The sequence below is a fragment of the Oncorhynchus clarkii genome, chromosome 5, assembly GCF_045791955.1.
Source record: "Oncorhynchus clarkii lewisi isolate Uvic-CL-2024 chromosome 5, UVic_Ocla_1.0, whole genome shotgun sequence".
NCBI classification, from domain to species: Eukaryota; Metazoa; Chordata; class Actinopteri; order Salmoniformes; family Salmonidae; genus Oncorhynchus; species Oncorhynchus clarkii.
Window position 1 is genome coordinate 29,569,618 of NC_092151.1, and position 26,904 is coordinate 29,596,521.

At 41.9% G+C, this 26,904-nt stretch overlaps 1 protein-coding gene and 1 long non-coding RNA gene across 4 annotated transcripts; one reads left to right on the top strand and one right to left on the bottom strand.

Annotated features, from left to right (window-relative positions):
- Positions 1 to 629: 629 nt before the first annotated feature.
- Positions 630 to 5,871, top strand: LOC139408634 (uncharacterized). Its single transcript, XR_011634307.1, has 3 exons — positions 630 to 785; positions 877 to 2,320; positions 2,701 to 5,871. It is a non-coding gene; the product is annotated as an uncharacterized lncRNA (long non-coding RNA).
- Positions 5,737 to 26,681, bottom strand: LOC139408633 (zinc finger protein on ecdysone puffs-like). Of its 3 annotated transcripts, none has more exons than XM_071152765.1 (15): positions 26,590 to 26,681; positions 25,917 to 26,195; positions 17,765 to 17,886; positions 16,785 to 16,969; positions 16,409 to 16,529; positions 16,129 to 16,219; positions 14,479 to 14,570; positions 12,837 to 12,916; positions 12,495 to 12,698; positions 12,128 to 12,276; positions 10,591 to 10,798; positions 10,197 to 10,358; positions 8,369 to 8,450; positions 8,050 to 8,171; positions 5,737 to 7,913 (listed from the first exon to the last, which is right to left on the bottom strand). In XM_071152765.1, exons 2-15 carry the CDS (start codon positions 26,099 to 26,101, stop codon positions 7,245 to 7,247), a joined length of 2,472 nt encoding a protein of 823 aa, XP_071008866.1. In that variant the 5' UTR covers positions 26,102 to 26,195; positions 26,590 to 26,681; the 3' UTR covers positions 5,737 to 7,244. The 3 variants fall into 3 exon arrangements, with proteins under 3 accessions (XP_071008866.1, XP_071008867.1, XP_071008868.1); XM_071152766.1 differs by having other exon boundaries at positions 16,788 to 16,969; positions 26,590 to 26,680; XM_071152767.1 differs by having other exon boundaries at positions 16,788 to 16,969; positions 25,917 to 26,179; positions 26,590 to 26,662.
- Positions 26,682 to 26,904: the final 223 nt, after the last annotated feature.

A 26,904-nucleotide genomic window follows, 5' to 3' on the forward strand; every position in this document is an offset into this window, starting at 1 on the left:
GATTTTCTCGAAATCTAAAGGCACAACCTAAATTTCAGCCAATGTCTTAAGTAATTGAACATGTTATTACTCCAACCTCGTAAAAGTGACAAACTGACACGTTTTAATTTTCGTCGAAAACAACTTTATATCGGAGGAGTGACGGCCTGCACATGCGCAGTTTGGCGTGAGACGACCGTTAGCCCCCATGACGTGTTTCTTTCTACGCATGAGTTTAGTTGGATCATTCGGGGAGAAGCAGTTTCGGCTTATCTTCATAATGTCTTTGCTAGTGTTCAAGACAAAATAAAGACAACAACTGTTTGTAATGTATAAATACCAATAGAAATTGGACATTAAGATTTACTAAATGAAATAATGAAAAGTTAAACATTTACGTTGAAATTAATGATATCAGAGGGGATATGCCAAAGATAATATAAAATCACAAAATAAACTACATCACGAAACTGACCACAAAACGGCTTGATTTGATTCTATCGTTCCAGTCTGATATACAGTTTCTAACTCATAATTGCAAGGCCAACTATATTGTAGATATAGATCTCTTGAAGTATTTGTAAAGCAATGTTTGAACATTGGGTCATGTCGGGGAGCTTGTTTCTCAGTGTTGTCATCATCAGTCATCTGACACTAAGTGACAGGCTGCGGTTGTTAGCTAGCAGTCCAGCTAAGTCCAATTTGTGCATTATGATGTAGTCCTTTTTAGGTTTTTGTTTTCCAGTAGAATATTATAATAGAAACCCCTACTATATGTGAAGTGCACTGGTGATGAACATAGTAATGTAAGTAAACGTTTATCTGTGTTAAGTTACTAACGTTAGCTACATGGGCTGCAGTGCCAGCTAACGCATCTTTTCTCTTAATTCATTTCAGTGTAGCTAATTCTACGTAAACAACAATAGGGAGAAGAGCGCTCGGCGGAAATGGAGTTTCTAGAGAAAGCAAGAACAAGATGGGTGTCAGGAGTGGGGCAGCAGTATTATCACAAGGAGACCTATACTTGGAAAACGGAGGAGGAATGGAGGGAAAAAGAGAGGGCTTGTGTCGGATAAAAATTGTGGGAAAGGGGAGATGGTTTGTTAAATAAGAATGGTAGAAAGTGTAAGTAGGGGGAGCTGAAGACAGGAGGAGAAATGGAAGTGAATAAGTGTGAAGTATCCTATGTGGTAGGTTCGGTGAAGTTATTGTATACCGAGGTATGCTCCGAGGATCAGAAGTGAAGGAGTGAAGTTTATGGAAAAAAGCGTACTCTTCCCTTTTTGCTGATCCATTTGTGGTTTCACGGTGGGTGAAAAAAGAGTTGGGTGATGGTAACTAGAAGTGGTCTAGTGATAACTGTTTGTGTTTTTGTGAGGCAGAGGGAGAATACGCTTGGAGTAAAACTAATGAGGGCAAGAAAAGTGAATTGTTTCGTTCTCAAGAAAAGGGCACAAATGAAAGGAGTGATAACAGGGGTAGCAGTAAATGTAAAAGTTGACCAGCTGAGAGGAAAGATTGCCGGTGTATGTGATGATCGTCGTTTGATGCGACGCAAACAGGGTGGGGAAACTGAAGTCATTGTCTGTTCTTTTGAAGTTGAGTCTTTGCCCGATAAAGTTTGGATATATAAGTAATCCTGTACGAGCGATGTGCCGAATACATTACGATGTTACAGGTGTCAAGCTTATGGGTATGTGGCAGCAGTGTGTAGGCGGGAGGGTCCAAGGTGTGAGAAATGTGCAGAAGGGCATGAGACAAAGGAATGTGTAGTATGGGGGAAAGTAGCGGAATGTGTTAATTGTTGGTGTGCCCATGGAGCTGGGGATCAGAAATGTCCCTTGCGAGAGAGGTAGGTTGAGGTTTCCAGGGTTAGAGCAGTGCATTAGTTGTCACTTTGTACTGAAGGGATGGATCGGAAGTCTCGGGAAAATTGAGGTTGTGGTGGCAGCTGCAGAGAAGTATTTGGGTGTGCTAGACTTGACATCAGAAGAGTTACAGGGTGTGTTAAGTGGTGACGTCCCATCCTTTCAGGGTGATGGGATGAGGTAGGAGTAAATACATTTAATTAGTGGAGTAGGGTGGTGTTCATTTAATCTTATATAATTTTGAAATTAGTGAGTGTAGTGTTAGATGGTAGGGTATTTATTTAGTACATTTGTATTTTTCAAGCAAAGTATAATGGAGTTGTACTCCAGTCTAGTAGATGGAGGTAATGAAACAAATTGTATGTCAACCGCTGTTAAACCTCAGAAGAAGTAAACAACAATATGTCTGGACCAAATGGAGATCCTAACATCTCAACTGATGATGGCATCATCGACAATGAAGATGAATTCAGGTAATACTGGTATGTTTCAGATGTCATCACGGAAGCATCATCTCTGCGGCTGTGATTTAAGAGATACAGTGTGCGTTTTTTTTTTTTTGTTTAACTATCCTTGTGGGTACCAGAAGTACTCACAAGGATAGTAAAACAAGGAACATTCTGACAAGTGGGTACATTTCGCCGGTCCCCATGAGGAAAAATGCTATTTTAGGTTAAGGGTTAGGGAACATAGGATTTAGAAAGGGAATAAATGTTTTGGTCCCCACAAGGATAATAAAACAAAACTGTGTGTGTTGTCATTCACAGCTGTGTACATAAGCCAATAGGGTGTCTGTATTTGTCTGTTAGGAATTGCACATCTTTGCTGTTCTCATATCACTCTCTTTTGGCAGAGTATGTAGCCATCAACACTGCTGGATCAGATCAACTCCTGCCTGGAGGACCTGGAGGAACGCAACGACTCACTGAATGACCAACTACACGAACTGTTGGAATCTAACTGGCAGGCCTGGCAGGAGTTCAGAGTTCAACTGAGCACCGCTACACCCCCAGGAGAGGATCAACAGTCCCCGGACAAAGATTCTCCGGCCTCTGAAGGGGAGAAGGGCGAAGAGGATAAAGCTGGACTATTCAGTGTTACACAAAACAACATTCCACCTACCAATATGAGCATCTTTCCTTTTCTCAAGTGTTCATGTGGTAACACTTAAGAGTGATAGGATTTTCTCTGTCCCTTTCATGTAGCACTTATGAACCCTCCACTAAACTATACAATATTAATCGATACACAGCTGTTGAACTTTTAAGATGGTTCCTGCTTAGTTAAGTAAAAGAGCCAAAAGCTGAGTACATTCTCTGTGTTGAAGTGACTAGTTTATGCCACCATCACCACTTACTATGTATACCAATGTTTCAGCTTAGCTATCCGTATAGTCAATTGCCCCCATGATTAGTACTTATTTATCCATGTGCTTGGTGTGGGGTGTAAAGGATGCAGAATATGCTGTGATTCATGTCATAACTGGGGTGTATTCATCTTGCTGAATTGGTTTCTGTTCCAAAACGTTTTGTAACGAAAACAAGTTTCTATTGCACTAATTCAGGTAGGTCCCTCCCTGTTTCATTTGCTATGTTTGGCTCTAAGATGGTAAACCATTTCTGTTGTAAGATGTAATGAACACACTGGTGGTAGGTAAGCAGCTAAGTTAATCTCTATGGGGTAATACTACAAATCATATGTGAGCTTTGATTGGTCAATATTTTTCTGTGACATGCAAGAAGAGATTAATGTGTTTGTGTTCCACTTTTTCCCCAATTCAGTTTTTCCTTGACAGATTTAAAAACAGTATATTGAATGTGTTACTGTTAATTATCTGAGTGTGACATCTTGAATCACTAACGTCAAGAACTAGCTCTTTAAAACAATGCGATATTCAATAATCACAGTGAGGCAATTGTCAAGTTTTATTATAAATTAAAATGACCCCAATACAGAAAACATCCCCAAAATACATGAAACTTCCAGCTGCTAGAAAACACTTGTTCATCGGTTTGTCATTTGTAGAATAAAAATACATTAAGAAACATACAGCTGTTTGAAATGTCACATAAATGACCCTTTCTGTCGTGCTCTGGTCCTGTATAATATTTCAGTGGGACACAAACCAGAGACAAGACAAATGAGCTTGCTTTCATCAAAGCCAATATGGGTTTGTTTACACAGTTAGCCCAATTGATCTAATTGGTATTTTGACTAAGAACATCTCAGAAAAAAAAATCTGAAAATTGGGCTGCCTGTGTAAACAGTCTATGCATCTGCTCTTCCGCTGTACAAGTGAACTAATAACAACTGCCCATTCACTGAAAGCATCAGTATCATCTGGGAGAGACTTATTCCTTACATGTTCCTTGAAAAAAAATACAGTGGCTGTGATTGGGGACTCTTTACTGGAGTGCTACATCACTTGATTCGGTCTTATGTAGTTCTGTCTATAACTTATGAACAATTATCCTATATTCAGGTCTCCTCTCACCAAGAGGCCAGTGACAAATGGTTATCCACGTCTCGTCAATTAAATAGATCACAATCTGGTGAATCATTCAATTTCTTCTGTTGGTGTACTTCAAAATCAGAACTGCTGGTTCTCAGCTTCTGTAACTTTTAGACTGCTACACATTTATTACCACTAGGGAAAATACACTTCCTTCTCTGTGCCTGGAGCCAAGAGATTTTCCTGACCAGTTAGATTACCCCGCTGACGTCTCATGATTATGAAAAACTCCCCAAGTCATATAATTTATTAATTTCATTATTGTTGATATTAATGTTACTAATTTGTAAGGTGACAACTCTACCATGCAATGTTTGTACAGACAATTCTACTCAATGGCTATGGCTGCATTTGGACATCCAGCCCAATTCTGGTCTTTTGACCAATCAGATCAGCTTTGAAAAAAGATGCGATTGGTCCATATAGAGGAAACAATATCAGAATTGGGCTGCCCATCTATACGCAGTCCACTAGTCCAGTGTACTGGGGCTAACAAGATATGCGTGAGAAAAAAAAAGAAAAAAAATGTCTACACTAATTGGCTATCAATGGGGAAAAGACACTTCATTCTCCGTGCCCAAAGCAAAGAGTTTCCTGACCAGTTAGGCTGCGTTCGAACATCCAATTTTGATTCCCCCCCCCCCACTAAATTGGTATTGTGACTAACCACCGATTTTTTCCCACATCAGATATTTTTCAGAGCCGATTGGTTTAAAGACCAATTAGACCGTGTCTAGACTTGACAGTTCATGCGACGTTTGTATTCTGATCATGGAATTCCAAACATGTCCACATTGTGTCACAGGATTCCATTTTTCTTCAAATGCTGGAACAGGCTAAATCTGACAACTTGATGGCAGTAGCTAGTTAGCCAGCAAGCAAAGCTAAAAGGGATTGCAAACAGGTTATAACTCCAAACAAAAAATAGTTTTTCCAAATAAGCTGGTGGGCTAACATTTATGAAGCCAGCAAACACATTCCTCACGCTAGGAACGCATTTCCTCCAGTTAATCAACATTTAATGAAAAAAGGTGTCTCTTGCTGCCAAAACATACATTTTCTGGAGATTTGTGGGCAGAGTGCTGTGACATTGCCCACTGTATTCACTTTTGGTAACCTGATTGAAAAAAGACAGAAATCCACACAATGAGTCTCTGACCAGCACCTGAGGCAGTCAGCCAGATCTAAACAATTCCAACCACAATGCGACTTTTGTTCATCTAGACCTGTCGTTTCAATGCATCTTCATATTCTAATAACAGAAGTTGCATGTGATTGTCAATTGTGGACACGGCCTTAGTGAAAAAAGATCAGTATTGGGCTGCCTAACTAAACGCAGCCTTTGTTTCTCCAAGTCAGGTCTCATTGTTATGAAAAACTCCAAGTCCATCCATACCACTTCAATATTGTTGATAACCTTGATATTAATGTTACCAATGTGAACAGTCACAACTGTCATGCAATGTCACTTGTACAGACACTTGAACAAAATAAAAATGACTCTTACTAGTCCAGTGTACAAGGTGTGTGAGAAAAAAAGTACCAACTCAATGTTTAAAAAAGGATGGAAAACCAGCACAAAACTACAACTCTTTTACAATGTCATGTTTGTGATGCGTAAGCTTGTTAATGCAACATTGCTTTCAGTTCAGGAATTTTTAAAATATTAACATTCAAATGGGGTGACAGGGTTTGGATATCCCTCATTGTATTTATTAGCTGGCAATAGGTAGGCCTAATGCCTCCAACTGTGAGGGGGGGAAAAAAAAGAGTGCGCACTGAACTTCGCCTAAAACTGGTTGTCTCCTGAGAACAAACTCTGGCAAAGAGGATCTATTCTAGGCCAATGTGTTCTCCCTATTCCAGCCACATCTAAAATGATCGTTTTATGGTCTCAGGAGTTGTCAAGTTCTGTTAGACTAGACAACTGTTATAATAGAACATTATGAGTTAAGAACAGCCACATTGAAAGCTCACTAAAATCATGCTCTGCTTCCTAACATTGCAGGAACATCTATAATTGAGTCCTGTCATAATCTATCATTTAGTCTTGTCAAAACCATGAGCTTATCGCACAGCCTTATGGAGGTTCAGGTGCAAATTGGGAGCGAAACCAGTGGGATGTAGGCAGTTTCAGCAATCAAGGGGTTAAAGAGCTAAACAAGTCAATTCAAAATGTATTTAGCAGTATAGTGAGGGGAAAGCAGCAGCTCAGGGTGTATCTGAGCTAAATAGACCAAGCAGTTAAGACCCCCTTTAAACCCCCCCCCTCTAACCAATCCCCTCACCTGCTAACATCCAAAGAAATCTCCAGAACAGTTCAGAGAATGTGTAAAAAATGTCAAGGACAATAGCACTTCAACAAAGCTAGGATCAAATCAAGGTTCATAGTTACTCGACATTCAAACAGTACCATTTACTTTTTAAATTCCCATCCCCATCACAAATATTTTCAGATAAGTTGCCTGCTATAATGATTCACTCGGTTCCTGGACTAAAACACCACTCCCTTCCTAAACCTGGCAACAATGTGTTGAGTTAGACATTTAGCTAACTAGAACGACATGTATAAACTAAAAACAGATCTTCATTTTCATTTGACCCTTTCCACACTATGACAGCAACACACACATCCACAATTTCTTCCGCATAATTCTCTTCAGTCAGGTTCCACTGAATGCACATTAGTCATTTCTATCTAGTTGTGTTATTAAAAAAATGAAACACCTAAACACCTACAAATATAGGTTAGAGGATCACCGGTTTTGAGTTGCCAGGTCTATTGAGCTAATGTACCCTGTCCTAGGGTAGCGATTGTACTGGATATTATTTATTTCTTCCGCTCCCACTCTCCATCCCCCTCTCTTTCTCCTGCTTTCTCTTCCTCAACGTCTCCGTGTTGTCCTCCCGGACTTCCTTTTGGATGGGCCCTTTGCTTTCCCTTTGCCCGTCTTCTCTTCTGGAGCAGCTGCCTTTGCCTCTTCTTCTTCTCCTGTGACTGGGGCTGACTTTTCCTCAACTGCCACTGGCTCTTTCTCTGCCTCTCCCATGACTGGCTCCTCCTCTGCGACTGATGCTGGCTCCTCCTCTGCGACTGGTGCTGGCTCCTCCTCTGCGACTGGTGCTGGCTCCTCCTCTGCGACTGGTGCTGGCTCCTCCTCTGCGACTGGTGCTAGTTCTGGGCTTGGCTCTTCCTCTGTGACTGGTGCTTGTTCTGGGGTTGGCTCTTCCTCCTTGTCCTCAGGGTTTACTGGGCTCTGCTTCTCTGGGGAGGCTTGAGCCGGAGTCCCCACAGAGCTGCTGGTGGTGGTGAGGTCCTTCAGGGATGAAGCTGAGGGAGTGTTGTTCTGGGGTTCAGGGCAGGGTCTGGAGGACTTCAGTCTGGTGATGGAGATGGTGGGCTGGAGTAACGCAGGGCTGCTGAGGAGCTCTGAAGGCAGGCTGTTTGAATCTGAGACAGTGTGGTTACTATCACACTCTGAATCGCCGTCCGTACCGTCTATGGGAGTAGGTTCCACTGTCCCATCCTTCTGGCTACGCAAGGCCCTGTACTTCTGTAGGGGAGAGAAGGCAAAAAACACATAGGAAATAAAGGAGATGACTACAACAGACAGGCAAACCTGTTAATTTGATGTGTGGTGTCTTAATTCATACACAACCATACACAAGAAATGTGATTATACAACCAACCTTGAGGTTCTCAAAGTGTTTGAGTGACTTGCAGTGCAAGTGGCGGGCTGAGGACTCAAAATGGTAGAACTGCTGGCAGAGTCTACAGAGGAACCCAGCCACAGGAACCACAAAGCTAGAACCTGGGAGACAGGCAGAGAGAGGTTAGTCAATGACAACAGAATCACACATGACAAAAACATAATGTGCAATATATAGCTAAATATATAACAGGTACTAATGACTGATTCTGAATGGCTTTCATTTGACTATGGCAAGTCAGTGAGTCTTGCGTAATGACGCAGACAGTGTGTGTCCTCGTGTAGGGTGTGTCACTCACCGTACACCGTGTCAGGGTCAAACTCCTCCTCTTCATCTACATCTTCTAGTAGAGCCACCTCCATCTGGGTTGGCCAGACGTCCTGCCACACCAAATACACACATTACCAAATAGATCCATTACCAACAACGATATACAGACGTTTCAGGAAGATAATATGTCTCTTAACATTTCTCCAATATTGATGCTGGGGAAAAAAAAAGTGAATGTGCGCATGGGAGAAAGAGCAAGAGCTGGAAAAGAGACGTGGTGCGACTAGGAAAACGGACATCAAAACGTTTTAACCAGAGATCATTGTTTTCAAATACCGTAAAAAGAAAGAGTGTTGTCTTGAAGACCAAGTTCATTTGCTTTGACTAGTGTTCCATTTGTACATGTGCATTTGCGGGGGCACATCAAAAAAGAAACAGAATTCCCTTTCCCCTCCATGTCTCACTCGTGTTCCGCCTGCTCCTGCTACACAGGGTCCATTTAGGCCTACAGAAATAAATGCTTCTGAAAAAACAGTGGGTATAAAAAAAAATACACAAGCTACATTCCATCCCAAATGATTGACTGAAGCTGGGAAATGTGTTCCAACAACTAGCTGCAGTTTTGGAATAATTGCCATTTACAATTAATTAGTCTAGGATATAAACCCCCTAAACATACAGGTTCCACAATGGCAATATGCAAAAACATTAGTTTTTTTTCTTTCAAAGAGCATATTGTCATTGGCTTCATTAAGCCTAGGCCTACTCACCAAACAGATGCAGTGACTGTAATTCATCCCCTTGCACTGTTCAATGTGGATTTTTTTAAATCCCTTTAGAAAATGCCAAAGAACCGGCATAATAAACTGTCACATGTCGGTAGGACAATATCGAAAAGATTTTGGTTCATAAACCATAAAACAAAATTCAACACACCAAACTGAGCCCCGAATCTTAAATCGCAGTAGTTTTCTTGACTGAATATACAAGGCAATTTAGCAATTGGGATTTTCTATCTGTAACGGTTACGATAAATTAGGCATTGTTGTGCACTGTTGGGATACAGATAAATGCACACATTTATCCCAAATATACACTACCGTTCAAAAGTTTGGGGTGACTTAGAATTGTCCTTGGTTTTTAAAGAAAAAATAAATTTTGTGTCCATTTTGCAGGTACTATTTAATGAAGCTGCCAGTTGAGGACTTGTGAGGCGTTAGTTTCTCAAACTAGACACTAATGTACTTGTTCTCTTGTACACCGGGGCCTCCCACTCTGATTAAAGCCAGTTTGCGCTGGTCTATGAAGGGAGTAGTACGAGATCTTTAGTTTTTTTGACAATTTCTCACATGGAATAGTCTTCATTTCTCAGAACAAGAATAGACTGACGAATTTCAGAAGAAAGTGCTTTATTTCTGGACATTTTGAGCCTGTAATCCAACCCACAAATGCTGATGCTCCAGATACTCAACTAGTCTAAAGAAGGCCAGTTTTATTTCTTCTTTAATCAGGACAAGTTTTCAGCTGTACTAACATAATTGCAAAATGGTTTTCTAATGATCAATTAGCCTTTTAAAATGCTAAACTTGGATTAGCTAACACAACGTGCCATTGGAACACAGGAGTGATGGTTGCTGATAATAGACTCTGTACACCTATGTAGATATTCCATAAAAAAATAATTTCTAAGCGACCGCAAACTTTTGAACGGTAGTGGATATATTTTCCATTCCAAAAAATAATGTGAGTACTATAACAGTAAAAACAAATAATGTGAGTACTATAACAGTAAAAACAAATAATAATCAAATGCCCATCCCCATGTGTGAAAAGGCGTGTACACGCATATGCCTAACCTTCCCATGGGAGCTGCCTTCGTCGCCATCTTCCATTTCCTCTTCGTCCCCCTCTTCCTCCTCACATGCCTCCTCCTCCTCGTCTCCATCGTCTACAAAGCAGCCTTGTGCATCCATGGCAACCAGTTCAGCCAAGGCCTTTGGCCCCCCCTCCTCCCGAAGCTGTAGTGAGAGGAGCACAGAACAGTGAATAAGGAGGGAATGGTTTGACAAGGTTTAGGGCCCAAGTGGCACCCTATTATTCCCTATTTAGTGCACTACTTTCGACTAGGGACCATAGGGCTCTGGTCAAAAGTAGTGCATCCTGTACCACTAGGGGGGCACTAGGGACTCCAAAAATGTAATACATTTATTGGATTTCCAAGCTGCCGAGGCAGAGTACACACACACACACCTCGTCAACTCTCTGCTTGTGCCCCTGGGACTGCATGTGCTCCAGGAACAGGAGTGAGCTCCTGAAGTGCCTCTTGCAGACGGTACAGGAAGGATTGGAGGTGCGGCTGGCCAGCTTGTGCTCCCTGGTCCTGCGGTGCACCAAGACTGTACTGGTGTAGTGGATTTTGCAGGTAGCACACCAAAGCTGCGGGCCGGGTTTCTTCTCTCTGTGTTACACACACGCAGCTACATGAGTGGAAAGTTAAGTTCCTCTGCGTACACATCACAGACAAACTGAAACGATCCACCCAAGTCAACCTCAGGAGGCTGAAAAGAAATGTGGCTTGTCACCTAAAACTTTTTGCACAATTGAGAGCATCCTTTCGGGCTGAATCAATACGGCAACTACACCTCCCACAACCGCAGGGCTCTCCAGAGGGGGGTGCACAATGCATCACCTGGGGCGAACTACCTGCCCCCCAGGACACCGACAGCACCCGATGCCACAGGAAGGCCAAAAAGATAATCAAGGACAACAACCACCCGAGCCACTGCCTGTTCACCCCGCTATCATCCAGAAGGTGAGGTCAGTACAGGTGCATCAAAGCTGGGACCGAGAGACTGAAAAACAGCTTCTATCTCAAGGCCATCAGACTGTTAAACAGCCATCACTAACACTGCTACCAACATACAGACTCAAATCATTGGCCACTTTAATAAATGGATCACTAGTCACTTTAATGCCACTTTAATAATGTTTACATATCTTGAATTACTCATACCGTATTCTATACCATCTACTGCATCTTGCCTATGCCGCTCTGTCATTGCTCATCCATATATTTATATATTCTTATTTCATCCCTTTGATGTGTGTATTAGGTAGTTGTGGAATTGTTATATTACTTGTTGATTGTTGAAACTTTAATGGGTTACAGAGTTAATGTATTGAGCTGTATCTAAAGATATTTTCTTTAGTTATTTACACATATTAGAATTCGTGTGTTGGAGATTGAGAGAACTACATACATATTTCTGTTGTATTGGATTACGCTATTGACTGCAAGTTCCAGAATGCCTTGCGCCAGGAAATAGAGAGCGAACGCCCAGTTATGTACAACTGATTATCCTGACTTTCACTAGCAACTTTATTTTATTGTTTTGTAGAATCTAAAAGTTGTTAAATGTAACGTGAACAAGTAGTGTTACTAAAAGAAGCTTTAATTTCAAACCCGACGTCCGGAGTCATTACTTTGAAGACAGTTATTCTAGATTGATATCGCTGCACTGCCGGAACTAGAAGCACAAGCATTTCGCTTCACTCGCAATAACATCTGCATGTGACCAATAAAATGTGATTTGATGGCCATCTGGGTCATATTCACAAAGACAAACTATAGCAAAACGTTTTTCAACGGAAAACAAGTGTTTCTTATTGGACAATTTTAGGCAGACCCTTGCTGTTTCAGTCAGTTGTTTAATTCGGTACCTATCGCCTAACTATTGGGTCTTACTTAAATCCCATTTACCTGTCACTAACATGCACTAGTACTGACCCGTCCTTGAAGGAGGAGCTGTCTCCGCAGCCTCCCTGCAGCGAATCCTGGACGCGGGGCATCAGGGTGACCAGACAGGCGCTGGACATGTGTTGGATCTCCATCATCCTCTGCTGGTGGACTAGGCCGTTCATGTGGCTCTGGAAGTCCTAATGAGGAAGAGAGAGGGATACAGCGAGATGTGAAGAGAGGGACACAGAGATATGACACAAGAGGGATTCCTGTCTCACTAGCCTCGGGCTGACAGCTCAACCATGTGGCAGCTAATGAACTTGACTAACAGGGTCGCTGAAGGGTCAAGCTGAGTGCTTGCCTTGGACCATTCAAACGCAAACATTCCACTCTACACCCTCAGGGGGTACTCTACCTGCTGGTTGTGACAGGCCAGAGTGCAGATGTAGCAATAGAACTTGTTGGCAGCATCACCCCCCTCCTTGCCCTCTTCCTGCCCCCTTTCCAATGCCCCTGGGGCAGCCTTGCCCTCTGCCATGTCCTCCAGGCCTGGAGTGAATGCCTGGCTCTCACCACTCAGCTGCTCAGAGGCTGGCATGGCCGACACTCCACTCTGAACCTGCTCATACACAAGGACCCTCAGATCAGGTCATCTCACTTTCTGTGAGCAAAAATCGGTGCCCCGCTACCCATCTGGACTAGCATTACAATCACGGTTTAGGCTTCAGTAAAGCCCTGTATAACAAATAAAACTCACCTCGGCTGCTCTGCTCTCCTCCATTGCCTCTGCAGTCACTGGTTCAGCTATGCTCCCACCCTCCTCCAGAATGACACAGTCTGTTATTGGAAAGAACAGGTGAGAACTAGTCCTACCAAGCCAAAAGGTGAAAGGCCAGTGCTTAAGCCACAGAGATATACCGATCTATGGTGTTCTGTAGATATGGCTGTAGCTCTGTGGGAGTAAGAGGCTTGGATTGGCTGCTGGAATGGTACACTATAGACAATAGTATGTGGACACCCCTTCAAATGAGTGGATTCGGCTATTTCAGCCACACCCGTCTATAAAATCGAGCATACAGCCATGCAATCTCAATAGACAAACCTTGGCAGAAGAACAGCCCGTATGAAAGAGCTCATTGACTTTCAACATGGCAACGTCATAGGATGCCACCTTCCCAACAAGTCAGTTTGTCAAATGTCTACCCTGCTAGAGCTGCCCTGGTCAACTGTAAGTGCTGTCATTGTGAGGTGGAAACGTCTAGCAGCAACACCGGCTCAACCGTGAAGTGGTAGGCCACACAAGCTCACAGAACAGGACCACCAAGTGCCAAAGTGAGTGGCGTACAAAAATTGTCTGTCCGAGGCCCCCCAAGTGGCCTAAGGCATTGCATTGCAGTGCTAGCTGTGCCACTAGATCCTGGTTTGAGTCCAGGCTCTGCAATATCAAATGCACGAGTTACACCAGTAATACACAATCCTTCCATCAGTGCTCAGACTGTCCGCAATAGGCTGAGAGGTGCTGGACTGGGGGCTTGTAGGCCTGTTGTAAGGCAGGTCCTCACCAGACATCACCGGCAACAACATTGCCTATGGGCAAAAACACACCGTCGCTGACGAGTCGCGGTTTTGTCTCAGTGGTGATGGTCGGATTCGCGTTTATCGTCGAAGAAATGAGCGTTACACAGACTCCTGTACTCTGGAGCGGGATCGATTTGGAGGTGGATGGTCCGTTATGGTCTGGGGCGATGTGTCACAGCATCATCGGACTGAGCTTGTCGTCATTACAGGCAATCTCAACTCTGTGCGTTACAGGGAAGACATCCTCCTCCCTCACATGGTACCCTTCCTGCAGGCTCATCCTGACAATGCCACCAGCCATACTGCTCGTTCTGAGCATGATTTACTGCAAGACAGGAATATCAGTGTTCTGCCATGGCCAGCGAAGAGCCCGGATCTTAATACCATTGAGCACGTCTGGGACCTGTTGGATCGGAGGGTGAGGGCTAGGGCCATTCCCCCCCAGAAATGTACGGGAACTTGCAGGTGCCTTGGTGGAAGAGTGGGGTAACATCTCACAGCAAGAACTGGCAAATCTGGCGCAGTCCATGAGAAGGCGATGTACTGCAGTACCTAATGCAGCTGGTGACCACACCAGATACTGACTGTTACTTTTGATTTTGACCTCCCCCTTTGTTCAGGGACACATTATTCCATTTCTATTACTCACATGTCTGTGGAACTTGTTCAGTTTATGTCTCAGTTGTTGAATCTGGTTATGTTCATACAAATATTACACATGATAAGTTTGCTGAAAATAAAATGCAGTTCACAGTGAGAGGAGTTTTTTTTTTTTTTTTGCTGAGTTTACTTTTGGTCATGTAGTGTATGTGAACACAAACCTCCAGGCTGGCAGTCAACCGGTGGGCTTTGACACTCTGCTGCACTCAGGACCCCGCCTGTCTCAGGAGGCTGCTCCACAGTCTCCTCTAACCTGGGACAGAGAAGGATAGAGAAATAAAGGATACGTGTCACTACTAGCTGCTACCCTCCAAGGACTCATCACAGCATATAGATATTCTAATCTGAAGATATACATAAGCAAAACAAGAAAGAGGCTTGACACCCACCAGCTCAAATTGTTGTGAAATAGTTTCTGTAGTTAGAAACAGGTAAGACTAGCATTCTTACAACATTACTTTGTTGAAATATAACTTCATATCTGAGAAATTAATTGCACCCAAATTGGCCATTTTCATTTTTAGGATTCATATAAAATCGCTAAATATAGTACCTAACCTCAGATTCGAAAAATAAATCTAATAAAATAAATCTAGTAATCCCAAAAACAATTGTCAAAAGCCACCAACGGACCCCCACACCCAACAACGAGTGTACAGTATCAGTTTTCTATGTTTGACAATTAGTATGATGCTGCAGCGTGGAGTATTGTTTCTTCATCCTATGCAATGTATTCGCAGTGAATTTGGTGATGTGCGCGCACCCCCCCCCCCCCTTCAGAGAAGTTATTAATTTAAATTGTTAGGTTTCTGTCCCAACCTACATTCTGATATTACCAGGTTCCGACCACTAAATGGTGCTGTTCCTGCTATTAAGTGAAATAAAAATGTGTTAGATTCCCCTAATGTTAAAGGGATAGTTCACCCAAATTACATTATTTCCCTTACCTGTAAGCAGTTTATTGACAAGGTATGATGGCAAACAATGCTTTGGTAGTTTGCCACTGTTTCAAATACATATATTTAATTTTTTTGCATTTGTGGAACAAATCCAAAGCAAGTCAATGGTACCTATATTAGAATTTTCCTGCTTCATGTTAAAATCATCCTAAAGTACCCCCAAAATTGATTGTGTAAATCAATGACGCTACTTATAGATGATTTGGATATGAAGTGCGAAAATGCTAATATTAGGTATTGGATTTGTGCGACATATTCAAAAACGTTGAAACAATGGCCAGGTAAACAAAACCAAAGCATGGGTTGCTAAAAAATTAAATAACAGTAGCACAATCGTCACAACATAGCCGGCAATGCCATCATCCTCTTTTACCACTTCAACAAATCTTGTACAGTTAGGCCCTAAAGTTTATAGGCTTACTTACACATTAAATACCAGATAGCCTAAAATAATTAAAGAAAAAACACAATGTAGGCTATAGATATACATTTCACAAAAATGGTAAATCCATAAATGTAAGGTATTGTTTTCTTTATTCAACATGCCCACCACCTACACGCCCTTCATCCACACAATATCTAATAACCCGAAACCCGCCCAGTTATGAGTTAACCCATGCATCACCAGCGTGGAGGGTCCGTGGGTGGCTTGTGCTACTATCAATTAGCTTAATTTCTCAGATATCAAATTATATCCCAACAAAATGTCGTTGTAGGAATGCTAATCTAATCTGTTTCTAAGTACAGAAACAATTTCAAAACAATTTGATGGTGGGTGTCATGGCTTGCTGAAATAAAATGCAAAGACCCACGAGGAATGCATTTATTCAAACTCAAAACAGTACTACTTACACCTCTGTCCTCTGCTTCTTCAATGCCGGCTCCTCAGGCTCCGGTTGCACTGAAGGCTGTGCCTGTCCATCTGGCCCTCCCACTCCTCCATCTGCAGGAAGAGGGAGACAGGGCTGTCATGTGCTACTGTACCAACCACAGAATTACTGGTTTCACACCCACTCAAAAACAGAGAAGAAATAGGAAAAGAGGAAGCAACCAACAACAAAAAAAGGTAGCTGCAAATAAAAACCTTAAATGATAACACCAGCTAGCAGTGAGTGTTCAGGTACGGTCCTACCTTTCAGAGCCTTATCATTGGTTTCCCCTGATGTCCTGCTGGCTGCAGGTCGACTAAATGTGCTCCCCAAGGCTCTCTGCTCATTTTCCCTCTTCCGATCCGGCTGCCGTGACCCATAGTCCTACATGAACAGGGTGAGGCATTTGATCAACAATTCAACTGCTCTCTCAGCAATCAACGTGTGCAACAGGTATAGAGGACTCAAATGTTAAAGATTATAATATTGACCAATTCAGTATTTCCATAAGCAATTATCATCAAGTCTCCTCATTGTTTTGATACTGTGGGGTAAAACTATCTTAGCCAACAACTGAGTAAAACACAAAACTGTTAGCTTGTCAAACAGAAATCCATAGTTAAATAGAGGTTTGATTACGTTGTTGTTGTTGTTGTTGTTGTAGTAGCGGGAGTGGGGGTGGTAGTGTCGGGCAGGGAAGCCCATGTGGGGGGTCTTGATGGACATGCCCATGGGTACAGGGCCCATGAGAGAGGACCGGGCCCCTGCAGCAAAGAACTGGGTGAACTGCTGCCCACTCACTGCTGCAAAGCCCTGCATGCTACCTGGAGTGCCAGAGACAGGAGAGATAGAGGTAGGAAGAAAGTGTGGGAGGAGATGAGCATGAGGAGAAAAAAATAATTGGTGGAAAAACTTTCAGCACTGGTGTAAAGTATTTAAGTAAAAATACCTTAAATAGTACTTTAAAAGTATCTGTACTTTACCATTTATATTTTTGACAACTTTTACTTCACTACACATTCCTAAAGAAAATAATGCACTTTTTACTCCAACATTTTCCCTGACACCTAAAAGTACTTGTTACATTTGGACAGGAAAATGGTCCAAGACACACACTTATCAAGAGAACATCTTTGGCATCTGATGTGGCAGACTCACTCAACACAAATGCTTTGTTTGTAAATACAAAAACAAGACAATTGTGCTGTCTGGTTTGCTTAATATAAGAAATATGATACTTAAGTACATTTTACAAATTGAATTTAAAGATTGATACTTAAGTATATTTAAAAGCAAATACTTTTAGACTTACTCAAGTAGTATTTTATACTAGGTGACTTTCACTTGTCATTTTCTATTAAGATATCTTTACTTTAACTCAAGTATGACTATTGGGTACTTTTCCCACCACTTTTTCCAGCAGTAGGGTAGTGCCAGAGTTTCTATCAGGTGGTCTTCGGAACTACAAGGCGTTCTACAGTCAGTGATAACAGTTCAGAGAAACTGACAGCTTTTTCACGTACGCACCAGCTGTAGATAAAATTATGTACTACAGTACCGATTTTTTTAAAAACATATTTTTTAATCTGTCGTTTTCTGACATTCTGAAATGCGCTCACCTTGCATCTGCTGCATCATTATAGCCCCTTGTAACATTGGGTTGGGGGCCATGATGGAGGCCCGAGTGGCCATGTTGACCACACGGGGAGGTGGAGGAGCAGGGCCTGGTACAGCCATGGCCCTGGTCATAACAGAGGGAATGGGCATTACTAAGCAGTTTTATATACTTAACAAAAAGATTTAAAAAACATGCAACAATTTCAATGATTTTACTGAGTTAGTTCATATAAAGGATATCAGTCATTTGAAATAAATTCATTAGGCCCTAATCTATGGATTTCACACACCTGGGCCAGCCAATCAGAATGACCCCCCCCCCCCCCCCCCCACAAAAAGGTTTTATTAGACAGAAATTCTCCTCAGTTTCATCAGCAGTCCGGGTGGCTGGTGTTAGACGATCTTGCGGTTGTGAGGCAAGTTGGACATACCGCCAAATTCTCTAAAAAGATGTTGTGGCAGCTTATGGTAGAGAAATTTACTTTCAATTCTCTTGCAACAGCTCGTGGACATTCTTGCACTCAGCATGCCAATTGCATGCTCCCTTAAAACTTGAGACATCTGTAGCATTGTGTTGTATGACAAAACTGCACATTTGAGGGGCCTTTTGTCCCCAGTTTAATCAGCTTCTTGATATGCCACACGTGTCAGTTGGATGTATTATCTTGGTAAAAGGAGAAATGGTCACTAACAGGGATGTAAACACATTGCACAAAATGAGAGAAATAAGATTTTTGTGCATATGGAACATTTCTGGGATCTTTTATTTCAGCTCATGAAACATGGGACCAACACTTTACATGTTGCGTTTATATTTGTTCAGTATATTTACACACAATACAGCCAAAGTCAAACAATTGGCCACGTTCATTTCGATAACAAATATTATTTAAACATTAAATGTGGAGTGCGTTCAGCAGGACAGAACAGTTTCCAAAGTTTATTCCACAGAAACTATACTGTTCTGAATGACCATGGGTATATTAATTTAGACGAAGACAGTAGCAAACAATAGCAAAATCTTTTGCAATGGAAACATTTTACAACAAAAACATGAGTTTCTATTGGATACAATCAGGTAGGTCCCTCCCGTTTAGTTCTCTTTACCTCTGTTGGCTTCAAGTTGTTTCCTAGTGAATAAACCTTGGGTTGAAGAAGGTTGTGATTATGGGGGAGTGCTGCACAGGTTTTTGCAAATGGTCACACCATAACCACCACACAAGACATGTTTTTTTCCAGAAACGCAAAAACAGTCTTACAAACCGTTACAGAACGTAGAGAAATGTTTCATTACCTGAACGCACCCCTGGAAAATTCAACCAAGATAATCATCACACCACCTGCCTGATATATCAGCAACAAGTGGTGTAGCGGAGGGTATACACCTTTTTTTCTTTCTTTCAGTGAGCATTGCGTATACTCACTTCTAAGATGGACCCCCATTAGTCTACTGGTAGATTGTTTGGTCGATCAAGATTGTTTTAGTAGAGCAGTAGCAAATATTTTTTCATAGTACAGTTGACACCGGTCTGACTCGCGCCAATCTCAGTAAACTAATACATTGCAGGGGCCGCGTGGATGCCACAGTGGCTAAGATGCACGTCTCTCTCCACAACGTGCTCTCCCGCCAATTTGTTCAGTCATTGTTTCATAACTTCGTGTGAATTGTTTGTGTATATCAATTCCCCATTACATGTTTAACCAGTAGTACATTTAATGTTAATTCCTAATCTACAATGTTCGATTAGAGTAACTTCTGATAACGCATTCAATATATTATTCCAGTCTTACCTTTCAGAGTGGACACATTGTTTGCAGAGCTCACAACCTATGCTACACTTGTGAGAAACAAGTTTTGGTTTATTTAATTCCATTTATGAGTTGTCAATTTAGTCATGGTCTTGTTTGGAGAGCTACTGTCCATGTTGAGAAAGGACTACACTTAGAAGTAGGCCTTTAGGCTACCTGGCCTGAATGCAAATGTAGGCATATAAATGTGGTTTACGCCATATCAATTATGTAGTACAATACAAAAATCATGTACAAAGTAGCCTACACAAATTGCAAATATATTTCACCCGTGCCGCACACACCTAGTTTCAGAGGAAACTCAGGCAACATTGCCCGTAAGAGAGCTTAACTGGTTGTCGCATTGAGCAGCTCACAGATTTGAACATCGGTAGGGTAGGAAAGATGTTTCAACTTATGATAATACCAGTAAATGCTAACTAAGGCAACAATGGGTATGCAAAGCATTAAAAAAGTTTGGTCGAAAGTCAGTTGGATCTTTGCGATGCGCAACTCAGTCATCATGCTCTGTTTGAATATACTTTTATTTTTTTACCTTTATTTCACTAGGCATGTCAGTTAAGAACAAATTCTTATTTCCAATGACCCCCTAGGCACAGTGGGTCACCTGCCTTGTTCAGGGGCAGAACGACCGATTTCCACCTTATCAGCTCGGGGATTCGATCTTGCAACCTTACAGTTAATAGTCCACCGCTCTAACCACTAGGCTACCTGCCACCCCTAAAGGCTTTGCAGATAAAAACTTCCTTATTTCATGATGATTTGTATAATTTGGGAGGGTATTTATTTTTTAAAACTCTGCCACTACATTGGAGCCTACAGTACAGAAACCCCACTAGCCAAAAGGTATCTTGCTAGGTGCACAATTTAATATAAAATATATATACATATATTTTTAAATTGAACCTTTATTTAACCAGGCAAGTCAGTTAAGAACAAACTCTTATTTTCAATGGCAGCCTAGGAACAGTGGGTTAACTGCCTGTTCAGGGGCAGAACGACAGACCTTGTCAGCTCGGGGGTTTGAACTTGCAACCTTCCGGTTACTAGTCCAACACTCTAACCACTAGGCTACCCTGCCGCCCCTTGATGGGGCAAACTGAAAAGGAGCATGCCAGCAAAGCCAACAACACTAAACAATACATTAATTGCACCATAACAGTGACAAACCATACCCACATTAAGCTGTCCCAAAAGCAAAGTCCCAACAGCAGTTCCAACACCTTACCACAGCTACACAGGCAGCAACTACTAGAGCTACAGCTACTACAGGCAGCAAAACAGTTCATTCAGTCTCATTTCCTGCCTTAGAAAAAAACATAAATGATATTGCTGACTGCCAATTGAGATGCACAAACTATGGCATAAGTGGACGACGAACAGATAGGAGGCGATCCGTAATTTTGACTAAGACATTAACGAGCGAGCTGTGATGGACGTAGTCAGTATACAGTGGCTTGTGAAAGTATTCACCCCCCTAGCATTTTTCCTATTTTGTTGCCTTACAACCTGGAATTATTATTATTTATTTTTTTATTTTTTTGGGGGGGGGGGGGTTCTATCATTTGATTTACACAACATGTTAAATATTTTTTATTGTGAAACAAACAAGAAATAAGACAAAAAAACAGAAAACTTGCATAACTAGCGTGCATAACTATTCATCCCCCCCAAAGTCAATACTTTGTAGAGCCACCTTTGCAGAAATTACAGCTGCAAGTCTCTTGGGGCATGTCTCTATAAAGCTTAGCACATCTAGCCACTGGGACTTTTGCCCATTCAAGGCAGCTTCTTCAAGTTGGATGGGTTCCACTGGTGTACAGCAATCTTTAAGTCATACTACAGATTCTCAATTGGATTGAGGTCTGGGCTTTGACAAGGCCATTCCAAGATATTCAAATGTTTCCCCTTAAACTACTTGTGTGCTGCTTTAGCAGTATGCTTAGGATCATTGTCCTGCTGGAAGGTGAACCTCTGTCCCAGTCTCAAATCTCTGGAAGACAAACAGGTTTCCCTCAAGAATTTCCCTGTATTTAGTGCCATCCATCATTCCTTCAATTCTGACCAGTTTCCCAGTCCCTGCCAATGAAGAACATCCCCACAGCATGATGCTGCCACCACCATGCTTCACTGTGGGGATTGTGTTCTCAGGGTGATGAGAGGTGTTGGGTTTGCGCCAGACATAGCATTTTCCTTGAAGGCCAAAAAGCTCAATTTTAGTCTCATCTGACCAGAGTACCTTCTTCCATATGTTTGGGGAGTCTCCCACATGCCTTTTGGCGAACACCAAACGTGTTTGCTTATTTTTTTCTTTAAGCAATGGCTTTTTTCCGGACACTCTTCTGTAAAGCCCAGCTCTGTGGAGTGTATAGCTAAAAGTGGTCTTATGGACAGATACTCTAATCTTCGCTGTGGAGCTTTGCAGCTCCTTCAGGGTTATCTTTGGTCTCTTTGTTGCCTCTCTGATTAATGCCCTCCTTGCCTGGTCCGTGAGTTTTGTTGGGCGGCCCGCTCTTGGCAAGTTTGTTGTGGTGAAATATTCTTTCCATTTTTGAATAATGGTGCTTTGTGGGATGTTCAAATTTTCAGATCTTTTTTTCATAACCCAACCCTGATCTGTAATTCTCCACAACTTTGTCCCTGACCTGTTTGGAGAGCTCATTGGTCTTCATAGTGCTGCTTGCTTGGTATTACGTATTGCAGACTCTGGGGCCTTTCAGAACAGGTGAATATATACTGAGATCATGTGACAGATCATGTGACACTTAAATAAAGTGCACCTGTGTGCAATCTAGCTTATGTGACTTCTGAAGGTAATTGGTGGCAACAGATGTTATTTAGGGGCTTCATAGCAAAGGGGGTGAATACATATGCACCCACCACTTTTCAGTTTTTTGGGGGGCATTTTTTAAACAACTTTTTTCCCCTTCCATTTCACCAATTTGGACTATTTTGTGTAAAAGAAAAAAAATAATTACAGGCTGTAATGCAACAAAATAGGAAAAATGCCAATGGGGGGTGAATACTTATGTAAGGCACTGTAACTATTTGTCCAGCACTATTGAAATGTACAGCGACAGAATTCAGAACATGGGTCGTTCTGACAGTATTCTCCCTGAACACCAAGTCAGAACCGTAGGATAAATAAAGTGGGCACATAAGCAGACAATTAAAGCTATTACAATAATCAATGACTACATTTCTCTAAAACAGGCTACACGTGCACCACCAAGATTGAACAATAGGCAAAATTATAATGGGAAAAGTGACCAAATTATTAGGGTGAGACACATGGGGTACTAGCAGCTTACTACAAAACATACACTTAGTATTACTTTCTTAGCTACAGACCGTACATATCTCCCTGGCATTTTACATTATTTATGCAGCAGCATACAAGACATTTTTGGACTCACCATGTTGTGCTGTGCTCACTTGAACAGGAAGGTGGCATGGCGGTCCTTCGTGGGCAAATTTTGTCATCAAAGTTTGGCATTCTCTGGATTTATGATGTTTCCTAGACAACTGGGAACTCGGAAAAAAACAAAGGTCGACTCATGATAATGTCAATGATCTTTAGGTCGGAGTTCTAGAAAGAGGCCCGAGTTCCCGACTTGAAATTCCGAGTTGGATGACCATTTTTCTGAGTTCCCAGTTGTCTTGAACTCACTGAAGTAAGATTTCCCAGTTGAGGTGTTTTGAGCACAGCAGAAGTCATGCTGGAGGGACAGCATGGCCAATGTGAATGTTTATCCTTTTAAGCTGGGAAAAGATACCCTTAAACACAGACTTGGGACCACACACCCACTCCACTGAATAGCAGGCTAGCCATTGCTTTGAGATGCTTGCAGTTAGCCACTGATTCCTTCCAAACCTCTCAATGTTGACTTTGCGATTTCCAACTTGTTGTAATGTTTATGTCCAATGGCCTATGAGCACCGATACATTTTATCTGTAATTTCTCTTCATGACTAGGATTGAAAAGGTTTTGCCAGTAGATTGTAGACGTCATTCTTGATGACTGTTAGTTTGCTAAGATTTTGAATGTATGATGTTGACATGATCAGTCCAATGCTACTGTAGATATGTGATTTGATGTCATTTTATCTGTGGCCAATGACCTTGAGCCTTCTTGGATGGGCATTTTAATGTAACTCTGGCAGCACCCAAGAGGCTTGAATTTTCAAGCTCTACCTTTAGATTTTGCGTTGACGTACTGTCCCCATGAGTGACAGTATAATGAAACCAATCAAACCGTAACTAGAAAACATTACCAACTCCTATGCTCCGTATTTTCTGAAGGCTGCCCCACCACCACCACAGAAAGCACTGAGCTAAGCTGAACCACCTGCATTTTGGAGCTGCCTTAAGAAAGCAAAAAAAGAGACCAAGTTTGTATGCGCCACCAGCCCTGAATGAGGAGTCGCCACTGCTCGTGTGGTATAAGCATTGTTGGTGACTTAAACAATTTCTCTTCTATAAAACAAATACATTTTGAGAATGAAAACCTTAAAACTATAGGAAAACCTAGAATTTTTACACAGTGCCCCATTCCGCCACTGGGCAGGCTGTTTTTTTTGCAAAATTAGAGTATAGCAGCTTCTCCAGGCACCACTGTCAAACTGCTGCTAGCAAATCACTTACATTTAAGGCTCTATCTACCCCCAATTTCAAACACTCGTCAGTGTATCAGAGCACAGAATAACGGATTAATTTACGAACGTGCAACACCCGTTGAATATGACTGGTATGAGTAAACTTCGGCAATTTTTTTTATTTATTATTGCCAGAAGCACAGTTATTAACATGAAAACAGCCTAACCAACTCTGCTAGGGTGAGTAAAATGGTCAAAGTTCTCTCATTTGTGTCTGGAAGTAGCTAGCAAGCTAGCCAATGTTAGCCGGTTAGAGTGCTGGGCCAGTAACCGAAAGGTTGCTGGATTGAATCCCCGAGCTGACAAGGTACAAATCTGTAGTTCTGCCCCTGAGCAAGGCAGTTAATCCACTGTTTCCCGGGAAAGGAAGACGTGGATGGTGATTAAGGCAGCCCACCGCAACTCTCTGATTCAGAGGGGTTGGGTTAAATGCAGAAGACATTTCAGTTGAAGGCATTCAGTTGTACAACTGACTAGGTAACCCCTTCCTGTTAGCTTGGGTGCTTGACTGCCGTTGTGAGGTAAGAACGCTCGGATCAACCCTTCTCCTTTGGAAGGCCAAGAGGTTCTAATCGTCATACCTGGTACACGTCTTAACACTTGTAACTCAAATTTCTCACGTGCTTTTTTTCAAGTGTCAAATGTCATTTTTTTGTACACATGATTTTTTCCCACCTGTCCACTGTGTTCACAGGTGATTTGAAAGCTCGTTATGGGCATTTTTACACGCATTCATTGCACCTGTTCAGTGTGCATTTACAGGTGATTAGATTGTTTGAATATCGTACCTTCAGACGCATGAAATTGTGCCACAGCACACGTTCTGAATGCCTGTGTAGTAACGGGTACATTTCGTTGTAGCCCCTCCCAACTCAATTTCCGGTAGTTTGACTTTAGGCCCTTTGTGATGAATCGCTTACTCGGGGAGGGAGGGAGATGTTTCTAAATATGGGTCAAATTGTTAACAATAATAAATTACATTATAAAACATTTTAATTCAGCCTGTGTGGTTTGGAAAGTATAGTGACTATTGCTTTAATTTATTCATCAAACAAACAGGGTTTGGAAAAGTAGATACGTCACAAAACAATCCCATCTGGTGGATGGAACCTGTCATAATTATTACTTAAATGTTTTTAATTTAGATTTTATACTTAGCTTGATACTTCAGACAAGGAAAAATGATGGATAGCTAATTCAAATGAAAAAAAAACACGTGTTTTTTTCATTACATAAAAATAAACCAAAAATGAATAATGTGACGTTAGCTACAAAATAAGCTGTTTTCGAACAGGTGTAATGAACGCGTGTAAAATGTGCCCATAACAAGCGTTCTGATCATCTGTAGAGACACATCAACTGTAAATGCACACTGAACAGGTGTAATGAACACCATACCAAGTGTTCAAATCACCTGTAAACACACACTGAACAGGCGAAAAAAAATCGAGTGTACAAAAAAAATGACATTTGACACATAAAAAAAAAAATCAGGTGAAAAATGATATTTCTAAGTGTTAAAACGTGTTCCGGGTAAAATGATTAGAATCTCTTGGCCTTCTCCCCGGTCAGAACGTCCAGTGCGCGCTAAACGCTCCTAATTAACTTACGACCCGGAGCGCACTCTGATAGCGGTGGCAATTTCCTTAGTAGGCCTGCTGATCCACGACCTCGAGTTCACATTTCTTACCGTCCTCCTTGGTGGTGATGATGATGATGCCTGGGTGCATGGTGCGATGGAGGCGGTTGTGGTGGCGCAGGCGGCGGCGGAGGGGGCTGCTGGAACAGTTGCTGAAGCTGCCGCAGGTGACGGTGAAACTGTTGCTGTTGTTGTTGTTGCTGCTGCTGCTGATGGTGGTGGTGTGGGTTAAACATTCCGGCGTTGTGTTGTTGGTGTTTAATGCTAAATTGCGTGTGTCCGTGCTTGTTTGCAGAAAAGCCTGTTGACGACACCTTCTCGGGTCAGGATCTTGGTCAAGGAAAAACAAAGCGTTTGATAATAATCTGATCCACAATAAACCTCTAATCCAGCTAACGTTTTCATACTTAGTATACAGTACATTGCTACGTTTGTTAGCAACAACGCTATGGATGAAATAGCTAGCTATGTGTTTTTGTAGCATGTGGTTTCTAGCTAACATTAGCTAGCCAGCAATAGCAAAACTAGTCAATGTCCACCCTCTCCGGATAACATAACTAGCTATCTATCTAGCCTAGCAATTGGGCCTAGGATTAGCTAGTTATTTTTTGGCTAACAAGCAGTTTAGCTAGTTGAGATAACATTTAATCGGAATAATCAATGGTAGTTACTTCTCAATTACACGGTGTATTACCATTATTTGTATCATATTAACGTTACCTACTTTTTAACGGAATGAATTCTTTTAGAAGGGCAAGTTAGCGACGGTCTGCCTCCTGTTGAAAGTTAGCAGCGATTGTTCCGTGGAGACTGCGCACTTGGTACCGGTGTTTTACTGGGATGCGCACTCTGATTGTCGTTAATAGGCGTGTGTCGCCCTCTTTCACTTAGGAGGCTGAAGTACAGATGACGTCGTTTAACCAATTCAGCACCATGGACAGATCAACACCTTCCAAACCAAAGCCTACCAAACATAATCAACATTGGCATAACACAATATGATATAGCTAGTATAAGTGTGTCAACATAGCCTATTTAG

Bases quoted from the DNA above. Each gene is read 5' to 3' on its own strand.
- LOC139408633 (XM_071152765.1), bottom strand. From the start codon at position 26,101: ATGTTTAACCCACACCACCACCATCAGCAGCAGCAGCAACAACAACAA. The intron at 10,799-12,127 runs GTCAGTACTAGT...TGTGTAACACAG, and splicing joins AGCTCCTCCTTCAAGGACGG to AGAGAAGAAACCCGGCCCGC. The intron at 7,914-8,049 runs GTTGGTTGTATA...TCTCCCCTACAG, and splicing joins AACACTTTGAGAACCTCAAG to AAGTACAGGGCCTTGCGTAG.